Source organism: Mustela nivalis (assembly GCF_964662115.1).
Source record: "Mustela nivalis genome assembly, chromosome: 5".
Lineage (NCBI taxonomy): Eukaryota > Metazoa > Chordata > Mammalia > Carnivora > Mustelidae > Mustela > Mustela nivalis.
In genome coordinates, this window is record NC_139024.1 from 148,294,301 (window position 1) to 148,306,562 (window position 12,262).

General features: G+C 48.4%; 1 protein-coding gene and 1 long non-coding RNA gene across 6 annotated transcripts in view; both read right to left on the reverse strand.

Annotated features, from left to right (window-relative positions):
* Window positions 1–296: 296 nt before the first annotated feature.
* LOC309865470 lies at window positions 297–5,158 on the reverse strand. Of its 2 annotated transcripts, XR_014312115.1 has the most exons (3): window positions 3,623–5,158; window positions 2,724–2,819; window positions 297–2,625 (listed from the first exon to the last, which is right to left on the reverse strand). It is a non-coding gene; the product is annotated as an uncharacterized lncRNA (long non-coding RNA). The 2 variants fall into 2 exon arrangements; XR_014312116.1 differs by having other exon boundaries at window positions 2,724–5,158.
* Window positions 5,159–6,628: 1,470 nt separating this feature from the next.
* Window positions 6,629–12,262, reverse strand: part of KIF13A (kinesin family member 13A) — a 204,354-nt gene continuing 198,720 nt past the window's right edge. For all 4 annotated transcript variants that reach the window (XM_082731796.1, XM_082731795.1, XM_082731798.1 and 1 more), the window contains 2 exons: window positions 10,487–11,278; window positions 6,629–8,279 (listed from right to left, as the gene is read on the reverse strand). In XM_082731796.1, coding sequence (XP_082587922.1) covers window positions 8,259–8,279; window positions 10,487–11,278 — 813 coding nt within the window. In that variant the 3' untranslated portion in view covers window positions 6,629–8,258. The remainder of the gene's footprint in view (window positions 8,280–10,486; window positions 11,279–12,262) is intronic.

Genomic DNA, 12,262 nt, shown 5'->3' on the forward strand with positions numbered 1-12,262 from the left:
TCGCTGCTTTTAGGATTTTTCCTGTATCTCTAAATTTTTGCAAATTTAACTACAGTATATGTCTTGGTGTTTGACCTGCTTTTGTTGATTTGGATGGAAGTTCTCTGTGCCTTCTGGTTTTGGATGTCTGTTTCCTTCCCCAAATTAGGGAGATCGTCAGCTATAATTTCCCCAAACAAACCTTCTGCTCCCCTTTCCCTCTTCCTCTCCAACTCCGTTGATACCAATGTTATTGTTTCACGGAGTCCCTGAGTTCCCTAAGTCTACTTCCATGATACATGGTTTTTCTTTCCCTCTTTTGCTCAGCTTCATTATTGCCCATAATTCTATTTTCTTTATCACCTAATTCTTCCTCTGCCTCTTCCATCGTTGTGGACATTGCATCCAAATTGGTTCTGAATCTCAGTTACTGCATTTTCACTTTGGCTTGCTTGGTGTTATGCTCTTTTATCTCTGTGGAAGGGAATCCCTCATGTCTTCTCTGCTTTCCCCAAGCACAGCTAGTATTCTTATGATTGTTGCTTTCAATTCGGAATCCCCAAAATAAAATAAATTCTGGATCAGGCGAATTACTTATATCTGTTTTGATTAGATCGCTGGCCGTGACCTTTTCTTGTTTTCTTTTGGGGTGAATTCTTGCCTTGGCATTTTGTCTAAATCTCTTGTTTCCTCTGTGTCCGGAAAGCCTGTTATGTTTCCTGCTCCAGAGAGTGATGACTTGACGAAGAGGCCATGGGATGTCCAGGGTCTGGTGCGTGCTGGGTGTACTCTGCTGCGGGGTTTTGGCCGCTGGATCCCTCAGGTCCGTCCTCTGCAGAGTTTGTCCTTGCCTGCAGTGAGTGGTGTTTGGAGCCTGGCCAGAGTGCACTGAGTTTTAACCAGGTGTGCTCTGGTCCGCTTGCTAAGAGACCTGATGCAATCCCCGCTAGGGCTGAAGCTTTGCAGAACTCTATGGTAGGTAGATGTGCCCGGGCAGGTTTGCCCTGGGCTTCTGGGGGAGGGGCCTGCTTTGCCGGTTTGCGGGGCTCACTTCCCAGAGAGATGCAGTACCAGCTGAATGCAGGGGGTGGGACTTCAGGTCACAGGTGAGGCAGCCAGTGTCGGGGCTGTGCTGTTTACTGAGGTCGGTTTACACTGAGAGGTGGTGGAGGGAATGGCACCGGCCGGCAGAGGGGAGCTCATGCTTGCCGCTGTCAGGGAAGCCCTCCCAGAAGAGCGAGTCATTTCCCCCTGTGCATCCTCGGTGTTTCGGATAGCTGTTTTCACACTGTCTGGGTCCCGGTTACTTGCCTGCCTGCAGCCGTGCACTGCCCTCTGGACTCCATCCCCACCAGGCAGGCTGAGTTTTAAAACTCCAAACTTTAGGGACCACCTGGTGTGGCGGAGACCTGTGCTGGCCTTTAAGGGGAGGCTCTCACCTTGCTGGGATTAATGCAGGCTTGACCCAGAAGGGCGCTCACAGCAGTGTGCGGGAGCCAAGTGCAGTACAGAGCCAGGGTCCCCGGTTAGCCTCTCTCTGCAGGGGTCTCTGCGCCTGTGCCGAGGGGCGGGGGGGAGGGAAATGGTGCCTGCCGGGGGCTTCATCCCTAGAGAGGCAATGCCACCCCTCTCAGATGCGCTCCAAGAGCAAAGTCTCTCCCGGTGCGTTTCCTGTGATCTGCAGGTCACGCGGTCTGCCCCCCGATAAACTGTCCCCCCTTCTCCACAGGAGCAATGCAGCACCTTCAGGGCTCTGTACCAGCCACACCACTGACCTCTAAAACTCCAGTCTTTGCAACCCCCACCCCAGGTTGCAAAACCTCAGTAGCTTTGGGGAAGTGATTTCTTTAAGCAATCCCCTGTGCACTGTTCTCTCTTGCCTCTCTCCACGACCAGGGCTCCTTCCCATCTATGGCGCCCGCAATCCATTTCTCCCCCAAGCTGCGTCCCCCCCACCTGCCAACCTCCCACGACGTGGCCTCTTCTCTCCCTCCAGTTACTCAGTTTGTGCTGTAGGTGCTCGGATCGATTTCTTGGCTGTTCAGAATGATCTGACTTACCTGTGTCCAAAGGGTGAGGCAAGCCTGGGCTCCTCCCACTACTCCGCCTCAGCTCCTCCCCCCAAATCCCAGCCTCTCAAATTCCCTTTCCCAGTTACCTCGTTTGGGATTTCAGGTTTCATTTATAGGGGTGCCTGTGTGACACAGTTAATCAGGCATCCTACTTTTGGTTTCAGCTCAGGTTGTGACTTCAGGGTTGGGAGATGGAGCCTGGCGTTGGGCTCTGTGCTCAGTGAGCTCGGCTTGAGATTCTCTCCCCCACCCCCCACCACTGTGCCCCCTCAAAAATAAATTCCTAAAAAGTTTCATTTTATAAGCTTCAAGAGCTTTGAATCCTTTTGCTTATATCCAAACATTTGGGTGTGTATCACACTGCAATAAGACACTCCTACCACTGTCAATATCTTCAGCAAAAAAATAATATAAAATAAACGGGTGCCTGGATGGCTCAGTGGGTTAAGCCTCTGCCTTCGGCTCAGGCCATGATCCCAGGGTCCTGGGATCGAGCCCCACATCGGGCTCCTTGCTCAGCAGGAAGCCTACTTCCCCCTCTCTCTCTGCCTGCTTCTCTGGCCTCTACTGATCTCTGTCAAATAAATAAATAAAATCTTAAAAAAAAATAAAGTAAATAAATAACCTTTGTTGGCAGTTTTATTTCTAAAGCTGATCATTACCATTACTTGCCTTAATAAGATGGGATTGACTTTCCTAAGATTCATTTCCTATTTTGAGGAAAACCATCGAATATATTCATGTGCTTGTGCCTCTAATGAAGCAAATCTGAAAAGAATCAAATGTGAAAATGTAACTAGAAACATGATGGTTTCTGATCATTTGCCTCTGCCGGGAATATTGGTGTGGTTTCATTACTGGCCTTAACTCACACATTCAAACATTCCTAATATTTTCACTTTTTTACCAATGTCATTTATTCCGTGAAAATGTGGCTTTCCTTTTGACCCTACTGCTTATATGAATAAGAGTGAGTTCCTACATTCACTCCTAAGTTCCAGCTAGCTTTGCTCTGGCCCAAAGCCTCAGCGATGTAACCCTAAGTTACGGAGATTTAACAATATGTCCACAAATACTTAGACATTCCTCTTCTCAAAGGAAGCGCCTCATTTCCTTCCTTTCAGTGGGGCTGCTCTAGTGACTCACGTGAATGAGCCGAATGCGGTGGAAGGGACAGTGCGATTTGTGAGTCCAGGACATAAAAGCGAGGTGGCTTCTGTGTGCCCTCCAGGACCAGCCCCTGGGGAAGCCGGCTGCCACCTGAAGGGGAGGCTCAGAGAGCACGGGGGGGTCTACCCGGGGAGCAAGTGGTCTCAGGCAAGCCTTCGGATGACGACGGCAGCTCTGACATCCCAACGACCACTTCTGAGAAAACTGTAGCCGGAACCACCTAGAACTGCCCGCTCCTGAATTCCGGACCCACAGAAATCGCATGAGATGGTTGTGGCTATTTTAAACTGCTGAGCTGAAGGGTACTTTGCTGCAATAGGTAACTAACACTCTAGCTTTCTCACAAATACATGCCTCCTCATGTAAAAGGACTAGGGGAGAAGTGGGAAGCTGGCACTCACAGCATCAGTAGGACAGTCCTGAAGGCACGTGAGGCTACATCTTACAGCTTCATTCGTGATGAAATGCTCCTTTCTTGCCAGTTGCTGGGGCTAGTATTTTAACTCCGGCGTTTCTAAGTAGCTTGGCTTATTTGTGGTTGACTGTGCACGAGGTACAGATTATGCTGGGTCAACAAGGGTGACTAATCAATTACATGAAGGTGTGGTTTTTGGCTTGGATTCTTAGTCAAAGAAAAATACATTTACTCTACTGTGCTATTCCTAAAAGCCCATGCCAGACTAAGACAAACTCTAACAAAGCAACGTAAAGATGTGTGTATATGGTTTGGTTCAGGCGGCTATTGAGGAGACTGAAGAGCCAAAATAATGGTTTGACGTTATTACAAACACCCATGTGTTCCAGTTTTAAAATCTAAATAGTCTGGGGGTGCCTGGGTGGCTCAGTCCTTAAGCATCTGCCTTTGGCTCAGGTCATGATCCCAAGGTCCTGGGATCGAGCCCCACATCCAGCTCCCTGCCCAGCAGGAAGCCTGCTTCTCCCTCTCCCACTCCTCCTGCTTGCGGTTCCTCTCTCGCTGTGTCTCTATCAAATAAATAAAATCTTGAAAAAAAAAAAAATCTAGTCACGGGTGTTTCAGGTATGATGAAGGGGTTGAGTTGGTTTATACTATTCTAAAACCAAACCGGATCTTTTTTTCCCTCCTCAAGTTGATTTTCTTCCAGAGTCTCCAATTTTAAAACTTACCTTTTTCTTTGTAAAACATTCATTGTTCTATTAGTCAGCCTTTCAATGTCTTCACGAATAGGGTGCCATAAGGAGTCAAGAGTTCCTTTCTCAGGTGCAATCCGGCACAGAGAAAACCTACAGTAAGCTCCGACATGGTGGCTGTTGCCAGCTGGGCTCTTGTTATGGTGCTAAGGTCACCCGAAACATCGTCTGGAAGGAGCTAACGTCTTCTAAGAACTGTGGGCAATAACAATGAGCCTCAGAGAGGGCAAAAATAACTTGTTTTTCCAAGAGAACACCAAGGTGATTACGCGCCCCAGAACATCTGAAAGATAAAGACTAAGTTTTATTTCAACTTAAAATAATTCAGTGTAACTTGGGGGTCGGGGGATGACCGTTAAGTGGCACTCGGATCTACACTGACTTTTCCCCTCATCTCAGGGGATTAGCTGGTTGAATTTCAGAAGTTTGAATTATGTTTTCGTTCCAGTTCGTAATGTTCTGAAGGGCAGAGCTCGCCGGCCAGCTTGGCATTCCTGCGGGGCCCACTCTGTCCCTGGTTCCCCACTCGAGGGCTGGGTGGTCAAGCCTGGCCCTCTGGAGGGAGACTGTCGGGCTTTAGAACATACTCCCTTCCCTCCAGCTTTGAACACCTGCATATCGCAGGCTGACTTTTTATTTTTATTTTTATTTTATTTATTTATAAAAGATTTTATTTATTTATTTGACAGACAGAGATCACAAGTAGGCAGAGGGGCAGGCAGAGAGAGAGGAGGAAGCAGGCTCCCCGCTGAGTAGAGAGCCCGACACGGGACTCGATCCCAGGGTCCTGGGATCGAGTCCCGCATCCTCCCTCGGCCTATCGCTCTCCCTGTTTGTGCTCTGTCAAATAAATAAATAAAAATCTTTTTCAAAAAATGTAGGAGGTGGACTTAATGTTACGGAAAGAAACTCATGCTAGTAGCAAGTTCAAGGATGAACACAAACACGCCTGTGCACGGGGCACACCTTTTCTATTTTGGGGGTCCAGAAACACAAGCAAGAACTCTTACTCAATTACATCTTTTTTCAGGACTTCTTCATGACATGACCAGAAAGCTTTACTTTTTAGAAATAAAGATCCATCAGGTCATTAGTTGGCTCTTTTTTTCTTCCCCCAAGTCGTTCAAAAAACCTCAATATTGTAATTTTCAAAATAAGTACTGATCAGAGCAAGGTAAGTAGAATTCTTATCTTGCTTTTACTTAACTGTGAAGGCATTTTTATGAAGTCATTCTTCCTGTCAGTTGGTGCCCTAAGAACACAAGGCTACATTTTCATTATGATAATGTGTGTCCAAATAACTACAAGCAAATGTGAATAATTCTGGAAGTTAGCTGTTAAACACATGCCTGTATTTAACTATCCCACAAGCTAAAACCAGTTTTCTCTCCCCAAATCGTAATGACAAAGCTGATGATCAAAGACCTGTAGATCTCATGCTAGCAGAAGGAATGACAATTTGCTCATTTTGTCTTGAATTCTATTTGTACTCATCATTTATTTAAATATTCAGTAGCTGTTCTCCTCCCTCAGTCCTATGCTATGGAACTCAAGTAACTTTGGACTTTCCCAGCTCTGTACTTTGTCCCGGAAGTCTATGTAGGACACTCGTCTGTCCGTGGGACACCCGAGTAGCTCAGTTGGTTAAGCGTCTGTCTTCAGCTCAGGTCATGATCTCAGGGTCCTGGGATCAAGTCCAGCATAGGGCTTCGGGCTCAGCGGGCAGTTTGCTTCTCTGTGCTTTTGCTCTGTGCTTTTTTGCTCGATCGCTCTCAAAAAAAAAAAAAAAAAAAAGGAAAGAAAAAAAAAAAAGACACCCCATGGTCTGTCTGCTGCGGATGTCATGTTAGTTGGTCAGTCCGGAACCTGTGAGACCGGCCCAGCCCTTCTGCACTCTGAAGGTGCCCCATCCTCCCTTCAGAGGCTGCTCTTCCAGGACATGTCACCAGACAGGACACGGGGAGGAGACTGAGGCAAGCAGGCCACCCTCCCGCTCACCCACTCCTCTGGTTTTCCGGCATCAAACACTTCATAACAGCAGCACCCACGGCACCCACTGCTGTGAGGATTAAGCAAGATGACAAAGAGCGAATTCTGGGAACGGCGCCCAGTACACAGTAAACCCTCAATGAGTGCCGGCTGTTACTACTTCTGCTCAGGCTAGATGCATATACATACGGACATGGGAAGTGAGGTCTGTAGCTAGTGGCAGAGTTATTGAAGACAAACCACGGATGTTTTAAAATCTGAATTAGACAGTCTGTATTCTAAAACACACACACACACACACATACACACACACACACACACACACAATCTGTACCAATTAAATACAATAAAGTTGAAAGGGGATATAAATTACAGTTTGTTTTTTTAAACAGACAATAGTAAAATACTACGGTCGGCTCACTATACAGAAAATCATGAACAGCAGCTTTTCGTTAACGTCTCCAAAATCTTACTCGTTTACTGATGCTGAGAACGTAAAGAAAAAGGTACAGCAGGCTGTACGCGCTCTCTCCGCCCCGCAGGCATGTACTGCTGTGCGGTCCACGGGCTTCTACAGACAGGGGCACAAAGGCCTCCTGCTGGGATCCCCACACACGTCATCCTCCGATGTCTCCGTCGGCAGGGGGACTCTGCAAGCGAAGGCGCGGACGTCGGGGCGCTCCGTGCTCCACCGTCCGCTGCAACCGTGGCGAAGCGGGCACCTGCGGCGCGCAGAGCTCATCCCAGTTCCTCAGCGTTTTCCAGAACTGAAGTAAAATAATTAACAGCAAAACCACACAACAAAACCGCCCAATTCGAAGCAGGGAAAAAAACAAACAAAACACCCCACAAAAAGACAAAAAAATCAACATCCCTTCCCTCCCCACACCCAACTCCAGGCGTGTTCTCGTGTTTTCCTACAGCAATACTGCTCTCTGCATCCCACCTGCCCAGCCAGGCCAAACCGAGGGACAAGGACGGCTGAGTCAGAGCCCCAGGCACGGTCAACAGTTACAGTCCCGGGGCACGTCGGCAGGGGCTGGGCCGGCGGGAGACCACGGAGTATAGCTGTGGGGTTTCTCAGTGTGCTTAGGAAACGGGACAGAGAACAGCTAGCTACAAGGGGCCTGGTCGCCAAGGGGAACATGGCACCGAACTTGCCGTCAGACATATGTGTACACACGAAATAAGAACGGACAGCAGACACGTTCAGTCTTACGTAAGTTCTTTGGTTGTAAAGAACGGCCTTCTGGAATCTTTTTTGCAAAGAGGGATTTGCAACCTTGTTCTTAGGCAAGCCCATCTTTTCCATCTGCGCGTCTAGCGGGGGATTACCTAAGTTGCGGTGTATCCAAGTCCAGTACCTTATGATTTTCTACAAACCACTTATATCTGCATTTTCATGTGCAGTCTTGTCTGTCTCTGAACAGACATACATAGATATACATTTCATATACATCATATATATTATTTATAAAAAAAAAAAAAGAAAAAAGAGCATTGACTCCAGATTCTACAGTAAGAACTGATTAAAATTAGTTGTATAAGAATAGAGTTTGTTTGACTCTGTGGAGGTTTCTACACAGTGGGTGTGTGTAGTAGTTAAGTGCAAAACAAAAATACTGCCACTTAATTCAATCCGGGATTTTCGGTTCTCTGGCTTTCTGGAAAGGCCGAGGCTGCCGATTCACCCGAGTGACAAAGTGCTGCTGCCCCCAGCTTGGGAGGAGAAAGCAGGTGGCCCACGGAGCACACGGCTTCTCCATGCTGGTCTGAGGTCCCCGGCTGGGCCGCAGCAGGTTTTAAGATGGTGCTGGTGCTTCCACAGGGCGACCAGAGCAAAGAGGCCGTGGCCTGCGAGGAAGCATGGGCTGCCTTTCACCGAGCGGTCGTGCTGCCCTAGAAAGCAGAGAGGCTGGTGAGCTCAAGCTCTGGAACCCCCCACCCCCAACTCCACAGACAGACAGACACACACACACGGACACACACTCACGCACACGGTCCCCCTCCCCCCCAACACACACACACGCACGCGCACACAGGGACCACTCAGTGGGACATCACCCACCGCACACAAGGGCTCTCCCGGAAGGGACCCACAGGATCTGATTCATTATGGAATCCAGTTCTAGGATTTACACTCTACGAGGGAGAAACCTAGCTCGGAGGGGAGGCTTCTGGGAAAAGTAATGACAGTAAGACCCAAAGCCAAGGTAAAAAATTGTTATGGCAACTTACTAAAACCCAAGAGTATTATAACAAAAATACTAATGCAATTTAAAAAAAAGAAAAAAAGAATTGCATAATCCCACATGACCCTGATAACCGCAAATATTTTTGTTAAATTCTACTTTTAAAGCAGGATCTTCGGCAGGAAAACACTATTCTAGAGCCTCTGCAAACAAAAATCAGGTATTGTTCCTGTTTGCTGGTTCTAAACAATCGAAGCAATGGAATGAGAGGAGGGACTGTTGCTGCTTCCTCCTCGGTGGCCCCGGCTTTCCCAGTGCAGCCTTCAGATGCCCCGTCACTGCGGCAGAGGGTGGGAACCCAAGCCTCCGCTCTAACCCCGCACTGAAGCAGAACATCCGGTGAGAGGGCAGTGACCTGGGGCCTTGAATTCTGCTCGGTGAGTTGGCTGCACATTTACACTGGAGGGGCACGACTCGGGGACGCCTGGGGGGCTCAGTTGGTTAAGCGACTGCTTTCGGCTCAGGTCGTGATCCCAGGGTCCTGGGATCAAGTTCCCAGTCAGGCTCTCCGCTCAGTGGGGACTATGCTCCTCCCTCTCCACCTTCTCATACTCTCTCAAATAAATCAATAAAATCTTTTTAAAAAAAGAGAGAGAGAGAGAGAGAGAAGCACTGTTCGAGAGGGAAGAAACAGCCCTTGGACAAGAATTCTTGCAAGAGGGACTGGACTGACAGGCCGATCAGGCCAGCGGGGCAGGCTCGCCTGCAGACCAGGGTCGAGGAAGCCGAAGACTTTGAAACCAAGGAAAATTCTGTTTCCAAGGACAGTCACAAGTCACTTTACTCCTAGCCTTATGTTGGGGGAAAAAAGTCTTTTTTTTTAATTGTAAGGAATTCCTCTGTAGGTTTTTGCAGTGTAGGGAGGGGTGTGCTGTGTAGGTGACACGCACAGAAATTTTAAGGGCTGGTATGCAAAGGGAGTAAAGCTTGTGGGGCAAAAGCCACCAAACCGGAATCACTTCCTGAACAAAGCAGAGACCGAACGGCAGCATGATGACCTTCCTAGATTATCCTTCTCGTTCTGAGCTTTATTCTGCACCGCTCTGGAACTCTCAAAGCCCTCGCACAGCTGCAGTGGGGGCGTGGGACCAAAATGTTCATCCCGAAGGGGACGCTCTGGGGAAGAGCCCTCAGAAGCGGGCAATATCCTATTTGCATGGTTTGCTTTTTCCACCAGTACTGTTGGCAAACATGCATTTTGCTCCATTAGTTTAGGAATTAAACTAAAAAATTAAACGATGGAACTATAAAATGCAACCTCATAATAAACCAACCCGCTAACTTCCAAAGCCCAAACTTCAATGGCGCTGGGCACCAAGTGGCTGTTTTTTCAATCCATTCTGCGATGCGTGCCCCCCCCCACCTCTTTTTAATGTGTCTGAAACTGGGATGCGTCTGACAATTACTGGGGTGCTGCAGTTTAATTGGAAGTGGTTTTGGTAGTAATACATAAAACAACGGTTTATCTAAAAATTACAGAAATTACAGATTTGATGAAATAGGATGGATGTGATCTGAATGCCCTGGGACAGCCTGTAATTAAGCATCTCTGGGAATGCACAGGAGACTCAATGATCCTTATTCGGCATCGAGCCACAGGCCAGCCAGGAACGCCAGCGGTCTCTGTATTCTGTCGTTGTACTCGGAGCCGGCGGGAGCAGGCGCCCAGCCCCACGGAGCCAGCTGGGCAGCCGAGTGGGCGAGCCTGCTCCCCGGGGGCCCGGGCTCCCTGTCAGCAGCGCTGCAGTCCCCCTCTCCTACGGTGTCCCGGGGCGAGGCGCCTCTGGGCCTTGGTGCACCATCAGGCAGCCTCACCAACACGGACGACAAAGGACGGCCCCTGGAATGTATTACCTGGTCACTCTCCGCGGAGGAATGCAGCTGGGCAGGGTCCTGCGGCCCGTCTGAGATACTCTTCTGGTCCGTTTTATTTGGTAGGTTTCTTCTACTCGAAAGCTCTCCAGCAGAAGGATCTGTCAAACCCTCAAAATCTTTCCCATCGGATACACCCATAAACTCTGTGAAAGAGTGGTCCTCAAGGATCTTTGTGGTGTGTTCTACGGTCACTTCCCCGGGGTAGAACTCTCTGGCTGGCTGGCCATTTCTGCCGGAGCACGCCTCTTGTTCTGAACAGGAGCCAGTCCTACAGAGGATTTGGGGATTTTTTTCAGGGATGCTTTGGGGCGATGGGCTCCCTTTGGCTAAGGCACTGTTTTCCTTGAGTGGCACCGAAGTTATCTTCTCTTTCACCAAGCCTCTTTCTAATTCTGTCGAGTCTTTGCTGGAGGATGGTCTGAAATCCTGCGCGAGCGACGGCCCGTAATGTTCACTGGAGTCCGCATCCTTTGTCTGCGTGGCTAGCTGGTCTGAGCTGTCACTGGCAGGGACCGCCATGTCAGACAGCGTGGCATTGGAGGCACTGTGGGAGAAGTACCCGCTGGTAATGCTGCTGGCGGTGGGGCTGCGAGACACTTCTTTCTCCAAGACCCGCGAGTTCATCAAATCGACTTTAGAAGAAAACCACTCCCTGTTCTCCAAGCTGGCGTTGTAAACACTGAAGTCAGCAAACTCCACAGGTACATAAGGCTGTGAACCTATCAGCTTCCTGTTAAGTGCTTCCAGGTCACTTTCCTCCTCCTCAGAGTCCTGCAGCAATGAAGGTAAAGTCACTCATTAGCGCCTTTCAGGGACTTTATTGTCGAGACAGGTTTCAAATATATTCCCATTAAAGCCATTCCCATTCGCATGTTTAGTGGCTTTTTTTTTTTTTCTCTTTCTGAGTTTGGTTAAATTCTGTCACCTACTGTGCCTACAAGTACATTATGCTCAGAGATCTGTGAGCCTAAACCCATTATCACCTAATACAGAGGAGATTTATTTCTTCTGTGCTCACTCAGTGCTGACTGGAAATGCCGGCTTCACTGGCTTAGGTGCAGGAGACTTGAATTAATGTTAATTAATGATGGTGTTCAGTTGTGATGTTTTCCCTTTTGGAATGAAAAGAGGAGGGGGGCAGACTGGAGGCAGAGAAAAGCCGTTGCTTCATTTTGTTCTCACAATCCTCACTTTGGGAAGCCAAGTGCAGGGGAGTAAGGTACTCTGTGGAAGATTTCTGATATTTTATGGGGGGGAGAGGGCAGCAAAATCAAGACCTCAACAGCAAAAAGAGCAAAGAATGCCAATTTCAACACTGATTCCCAGTGTTATACGAAACACCGTAAGGCTATAAAATACTAACAGTCTTACCGTTAACACTTTCTAGGGGTTTGGAGAAGCAGGGATAGAGGATTTAGCCAGAAGGTGAGGAAGGTACTGAGACATCACAGAGTATCTGTGTCAAACAGCTTGAGAATTCTGTTTGTAAAGACTGGCACACCCACACAGAAGGGGGGATTCCCAAAGCCCCAGTCAGCCCCTGAATGGACGATTCCTCTGTATGTGGTGGAAAACAGCATGAAGCATAAGGGTGTTTTCTGTTCAAATAGAAATACATGACAAACAGCACCTGGCTGGCTCAGTCGGTAGAGCCACTGGCTCTTGGTCTCGAGGCCATGAGTTTGAGCCCCACCTTAGATGCAGAGCTTACTTAAAAAGAAAAAAAAAAAAAAATGGGGGCACCTGGGTGGCTCA